This window comes from Alexandromys fortis, unplaced genomic scaffold (genome assembly GCF_014885135.2).
Source record: "Alexandromys fortis isolate MF-2015 unplaced genomic scaffold, M_Fortis_MF-2015_v1.1 scaffold_6, whole genome shotgun sequence".
NCBI lineage: Eukaryota > Metazoa > Chordata > Mammalia > Rodentia > Cricetidae > Alexandromys > Alexandromys fortis.
The window spans coordinates 10,221,581-10,228,590 of NW_026067902.1; the positions used below are offsets into that span (position 1 = coordinate 10,221,581).

At 46.2% G+C, this 7,010-nt stretch overlaps 1 protein-coding gene across 3 annotated transcripts in view; it reads right to left on the reverse strand.

Annotated features, from left to right (window-relative positions):
* Polr1b (RNA polymerase I subunit B) overlaps positions 1–7,010 on the reverse strand; it is a 99,917-nt gene extending 92,907 nt beyond the window's left edge. The window contains exons 1-4 of one of the 3 annotated variants that reach the window (XM_050131825.1): positions 6,730–6,998; positions 5,100–5,267; positions 4,500–4,646; positions 2,963–3,095 (exon numbers count right to left, since the gene is read on the reverse strand). In XM_050131825.1, the coding sequence (XP_049987782.1) occupies positions 2,963–3,095; positions 4,500–4,646; positions 5,100–5,267; positions 6,730–6,906 (625 nt within the window). In that variant the 5' untranslated portion in view covers positions 6,907–6,998. Of the gene's footprint in view, positions 1–2,962; positions 3,096–4,499; positions 4,647–5,099; positions 5,268–6,729 lie in introns of those variants that run through there. The other 2 variants (XM_050131817.1, XM_050131831.1) reach the window with 2 other exon arrangements.

The window sequence follows — 7,010 nt, forward strand, 5'->3', positions numbered from 1 at the left end:
AGCCTTTACTCCCAGCACTTGGGAGGCAGGGGCAGTTCAAGGTCAGCCTGGTCTACACAGCTAGTTCCAGGACAGCCAGTACTACCCAGAAAGATCCGTCTCAAACAAACAAACAAACAAAAAAAGAAACAACAAAAACCAACCTACCAACCAACCAATCAAACAACGAAAAAGATTAACTAAGTCAGGCAATCAAAAATGTCCACAGACCTTGCCAAATGTTTTCTGGAGCACACAGAAATAGCTGAAGCTATGACTTTGGCCAAACTTCCAGGTTTTCCGTCAGCTGGGGCCCGTAGCACCTTATTCTTGGATCACCCTGCACAGCGCACCTCCTATCCACAGTGCCCTATGGGCCTGGTCAAGATTCGGTTACTTATCTAATGTCCTGATGGACTCCAGAACTCAGCCTTCAGGCTTATCCTGGACGCCACATCAACAGAGCAAAGAACCAGCAACTCCATGTCCTGATATGCTGACACTGTTCTCCTAGGTGTTGCACCTTTGGCAACTATTAAAGTTAGATTTTCATCTCAAGTATAAACGATACATTATGTAATATAAATGTAGACATTACTAGAGAATGCCATATCACAGACAGCGAACACAGGCCAGTCTCCTGAGGGCGTGCCAAGGCAGACTGAACAGGGGACCTCTCAGGTTTCTGGACACAGGTGCTAAGTCAGGCCAGCCTTCATCCTCAAAAGCAATCTCATAAATACATGAAGTCTTCCTGACTAAAAATAGGCAAGTGTTCTCACTATGAAATCACTTTCTGTGTATATTTCATTTTCTTTGTGAATAAACACTATACGTATTAAGGTGATTTGATTTATACATATACAATGGCACCAACTTTACCACGAGCCACCTGCCATTTGTCAGCTTCACCATGGTGCACACAAGCCATGTCCATTCAGTAGAATCTGCATCTCACTTTTTGAACTGAGACCTTTCCCTAGACTAACAATGCTGTGCATTTCCCCATGATACTGGATAGCAGCAGTGAGCCACAGCTCCCAGCCAGCCAGGAGATCAAAGAGGAAAACGATCATCTTCAATTTCCCGGGCTGCCAATGGTATTGAATACAGGGTTTTCATAGCTCATGCATACAAAAAGCCAGATCTGTGTAGGAACACGAGATGATCAACACTTGCTCATGAAACAGGCTTTGTTTTAGGTGATTTTTCCAGACTGTATGCTAATGTATTAATTACTGTTCTGAGCACGGTTAGGCTTTGCCAAGACAAGCTACTATGCTGGCACCGAGAGCATTATTATGTGTGTGGTGTCATGCAATGAGCCCAGAAACTTCTGCAGGTTAGACAAACCTGTCCCCAAACCAGTCTCCACCTCCAAGTACTTTTTTTTTTTTTTTTTGAGTTAGGGTCTATTTTGTAACACTGACATTCCTGTCCTGGAATTCAGTGTAGACCAGGTGGCCTCAAATACAGAGATCCACCTGCCTCTGCTTCCTGAGTGTGGGATTGAAGATGTGAAACACCACACCTGGCTTTAAGCATATTTTTTTTAAATTAAAACAAATATATTTACTTATTTATTAAGTTGTTTGAGTGCATGTGTGTATTTGTGTGTGTGTGTGTGTTTGTGTGCATGTGTTCTTATGTGTGCAGATGACAACAAAGGCCAGAGATGTCAAGTCCCCTGGAGCTGGAGCTACAGGCAGTTGTGAGCTGCCCGACATGGATGCTGGGGACTGAACTCAGGCCCTCTGGAAGAAAGATACATGCTCTTAAAACCGCTGAGCCATCTCTCCGGCCCCTTGAAGTCCATTTTTAATATACAATACTTTCAATTTACTGTAGGTTTATTAAGAAGCATCCATGTATTGCATAACAATTACCATAATCATGTTAATTAAAACATCAAGTACCACATACAGTTACCAACTGTGTATGTATGTGCATGTGATATCAAGACACTTAAAAATCTACTCCATTTTCAAATTTCAAAATTACAATAGTATTAATGATATCACAGTGCTGTACACTAGTATTAGTGCACTGTGTTTATATATGTATGGTGGGAGTATACTCTCCCGTGCAGACACAGGTAGTGTGTGTGTGTGTGTGTGTGTGTGTGTGTGTGTGTGTTACTCTCCCATGCAGGCACAGGCAGAGGCCAGAGACTGGCACCCAGATGTCCTCCTCAATTGCTTCTCCATTTGTGTCTTTTGAGACGAGTCTCTCACTGAACCGGGAACTTTCTTCTTGGCTAAATTAGCTGGAACCCCTGTGCCCCTGTCCTCTCCCCTCCAGAGTCAGGAGGTTGCTGTGCACTGCCAAACCTTCTGTTCTTGTTTTTAAATGTTGGTGATGGGGTCTCAACCCTCGTGCTCCTATAGAAAGGACATTTCCCACCCTGTACTTGGCCTGTAACTTAAAGTTTATACCTTGATAAACATGGCACCTACCAACCTGAATCGTACAGTAATGTTTTATGGCAAAACAAACAAAAATCATGTAAGAGAAACACACTAAAGATGGTGTACAGTTAGCCAGGCAGTGGTGGTGCCCGCCTTTAATCCCAGCACTCAAGAGGCAGAGAGAGGCAGGTGAGTTTGAGGCAACCTGATCTACAGAGTGAGTTCCAAGACAGCAAGGGCTACATAAAGAAACCCTATCTCAACAACTTGCCCCCACCAAAAAAAAAAAGATTGTTTATAGCTGTATCTACTTAAAAAAATGGTTTTCAAGGGGGCTGGAGAGATGGCTCAGAGGTTAAAAGCATTGCCTGCTCTTCTAAAGGTCCTGAGTTAAATTCCCAGCAACCACATGGTGGCTCACAACTATCTGTAATGGGGTCTGATGCCCTCTTCTGGCCTGCAGGCATACACACAGACAGAACTTTGTATACATAATATTTTAAAAATAAATATTTTTTTAAAAAAATGGTTTTCAAGTTGTCTAAAACAACATTCCAATGTTCACTAAAACCTACCGAAATGAGTGTAGCCAAGCCCTCTGCTTTTCCACTTTGGTCTTATCATGGCAATGGGGAAATTCCTCCGAGGCATAATCAACATTCGGATGACCTTTTCGATGCCATTGATTATAAAATAACCTCCCATTTCCTGCCAAAGACAAGGGTTATCATCTGTTAAACAAAGGTATATGACTAAGTAAACACAAAGCTATTTCTAGTCACATAAGTGCAGCTCCCAGAAGAGGCACTCATTGGTGAAAGGGACACTGCTCTATGGAAACAGCGCAGGCTCCAGAAAGTCTTGTCAAATACACAGCCAGGGTCCAAAAGACACAGGACAAATGGAGAGCAGACAAACAACGCCATCCCCTCCAACTAGACAGGCTCAAGCTTTTCTGTCCCAAATTATTTCCACTCCCAAGCACTATTTAGACAAAACTTATTCCAAAATCTAAAGATAAAAATGTTAAGTTTTTTTTTTTTAAAAAAACTTAAAAAAAAAAGGGAAAAAAAGAGGTTGATTTCATAAAAGCTTTTCCAACTAGAAATCTGGACTAGATAAACATATGAAAACGTTTATAACAGGGAGTATTTGCTAACGCCTGATATCGAATAGGCACATTCTGCAGGACGCCCTGTTCATGAAGCTCTTACTGGTCTTATAAGCTCCTACCTATTGGTCTGCTTGGTTTCACCAGAGGAAACTGAGGCTTGGGGTGACTTAAGTTCTCCACAGCCCTCACCACTGATAAATGGAATGGCTAAGGGGGTAAAGGAATTTGCTATAGGGCCTGAAGATCTGAGTTCAAGCCCTGAGACCCACATGATGGAAGGAGAGAATCAACTCCTCACGTGTTGTCCACGGATCCTTTGACGTCTATATACGGACTATGTTACTAAAGTGCCCTTCAACTCCACACCCCACTCCCACACAAAGGAAACAGCCAGGCTTGGCGGTACACACACCATTAATCACAGCACTCTGTGTGTGTGTGTGTGTGTGTGTGTGTGGAGGGGGGAGGCAGATTAAGATGGATCTCTGCGCTCAAGACCAGCCTGATTGATCTATATACTCCGAGTTACAGGCCAGCCAAGGCTAATTAATAGCACGACCCACCCCACCCCACCACCCAAAAGGAAGGAAAGGAAGGTCATAAAAGAGAAAAGAAAATTTGGGTTGGGAGTGTAGCCTGGTAGCAGAACTACATTTCACATGGGCGAAGGCCCTGGGTTCAATGCTCAGGAAGACAAAGCAGAAAGAGGGAAAGGGAAGTAGGAAGAGGAGGAGGGAAGGAAAGGGAAAAGAAAAAGATTTCTGGGGGAGGGGGAACCTCCTAGTACACTGCCCAAAACAATAACATTCTTCAGCATACGTGGCTTCCCACACTGCCTCAGCAGACAGGAAGGAATCCATGCATAGCACTCAGACACAGCAGCAGCGCTCCATATGACATACCTAGAACTCAGAAGTCGAAAAATTGACTTCCATTGGCAAGCTCCCTGCTTCCCCACCTCTGATCTTGGCCCTCACTGCCTAGATCCCTGCACTTACCTCTGCCTCTTCATGGTGCTCAATGAGGACTTGCGGAGGAAGGTTGTATAAGTTGCAAAGTTTTGACTTTACCATGATGGGGACATAGCCAAGAAACTGTTTAATGACTCCTCTGGGGACTCCGTTCACTGCCCAGCTGATGTCAGCCTACACGAAAACAACAACAAAAATAAACTATCTGGACCTGCGAGCACCAATGAATATTTAAAAAAAAAATGTTTAAATGTACTTATTTCTATGAATACGAATGTTTTGCCTGCTTGTATGCCTATGTACCAGATTTGTGCCTGGTACCAGTGGGGGCCAGAAGAGGGCATGAGATCTGCTGGAACTGGAGTTACTGGCAGTTATGAGCCACCACATGTCGCTGGGAACCAAATCCTGGTCATCTCGAAAAATAATCAGTGCTTTTAACCACAGAGTCATTTCTCCAGACCCACAGATGAGTTTGAAAGAAGGAAGGTCACAGCGAAGTGACTTCATGTTTTAGACTGAGAAGATACCATTCTCTAAGGGGCAACGCTAAGAAAGCAGACCTTTCCTATAACCTTGAGTCTCCAAACCGGGCAGGGACAGCCACCTGGCATGACTGATGCTCACCGTCAGCCTCCCACGGTAGGTGCTCCGTCGACCCCGGCACTCGGCTGGGTAAACGCTGAGCTCTTTGCAGATGGTCCCTTTGGGCACTGAGGGCGGACTGATGACTGCATCCACGATAGTAAGAGTTATGCGCTCATCTTTGAAAGCAAATTCAAAGGGAGGAATGGCCTGAAATACAATTCACGCTGCTCAGTCACTTGTGTTTTTCAAGGCACTTTTCGGAATCACGCATGTTCTACACTCACTGATGTCTATCACGCCAACTAAACCCAACAACTAACGCTACAACTAACTGGTAACTTTGCCAACTACTTAACCATAATGCATTCTACTAAGGGCCTTTTGTATTTGATTGTGCAGCAGGCTCTACAGACACGGAAAAGGCTGAGCCAAGTATACCTCCTCCACAAAGACAAGAGAACTGCTGCGCATGCGCAAGAATAGGGACGCCCTCCGCTCTTACTGTCGTCATTCTTCAGGTTTACCTTCGCACACTTTATCCCCTCGGACTGAAGCCTGCCTGATGATGCAAAGATTTCTAAATGGCTCCCATGTTTTCGACTATCGGTCTGGCAGTCAAAGCTCGCCAAAGCATCACCATCCCTAACGCCCACAGCACACCTGTTCAACAACAAAACCTCCAGGTAGTGTCTACTACCTACGCGGCTGTTCCTAACCTCCTCCTGGAGGGAACCCACCATTCTCTTCCCTTCACCTTATCCAAGGCGGAGTTGTCTAAACACCCGGATGAGCGCACTTCCCTCCTGCTCCTGACTTAGTAAACTACTACATCTCAGGGCAGTTCTCAAGAGTGCTGGCTAGCTGCTGGTGCCTGCTACCTCTACACAACCAACAACCCCGAGGAGCACCCAAACCTGAGCTCGCTAACCGGAAATCGGCATGTTCTTACTTTCAGAGCCTAGTGCCAGGAGAGACTAAGGATGCTAACAAAAAGTGACCTCCCCCATCGTCCTTACCTGAAGTCCGCTACCATTGTTAGCCTGATCCCTAGGACTTTTATCTTTCTCAACAAGCCTAACTCAGAACGGCGGCCAGTTTTTCTCTTTAAGAGAAGGAAGCTAGGTGGTAGCATTAATTAATTAAGCACGCCTTTAATCCCAGCACTCAGGAGGCAGAGGCGGCGGATCTCTGTCTGAGTTCGAGGCCAGCCTGGTCTACACAGAGAAACCCTGTCTCGAGCACGACCCCCCCCCCAAAAAAAAAGAAAACTTCTCTAAGAGAAGAAAACTGAAGGATGACCTTGCCACAGTTTGCAACCTTCTGAGGTAGTTTTAGAACTTAAGAGTCCAGGTAGGAAAAGGCGGGGGCGCTTTGAATGGTCGGAAAACATAATCCCAAACAGTTCACTTTATCACTCATCTCACAGTACCCAGAAACGATTCACTCAAAATCAGGGTTCGTACTCACATATAAACCCTGAAATCACAAAAACAACTTTTCCTACACTACTCGGCTAAAGTTGCAACGAAGCGCTTCTCTCTCTGAACTACCCAAAGCCTTGCACGGTGAGTGAGTGCCACTATTTAAGGCCGTACTGCGGACTCCCGGCCACCTCCTCCATCCTCTGGAACCCTCCGGGCCCCACTCGGGCCGAGGGCGTGCCGCTCACCTGCACCGCGTGGCTCAGCCCATCCAGCACCGCGTAGTTGAAGGAGTCCACGTGCGCCCGCGTCAGGTCCTGCAACGCCGCCTTTTGCTGCTCCGGAGGAATCGCGTACGAGGGATCGGTCAAGTGCTTCAGGCTGGGCCCGCTGGGCAGGCTCCGCCACCGGCCGTCGGGTTCCATGCTTCCGCCAACCCAGGACCGGAGACCTGGGCTACGACCCCACTCGCGGCCAGGAGGAAAAGCCGGAATCCCCGATGCCACACGCTCCTCTCCGCGGCTTGCTG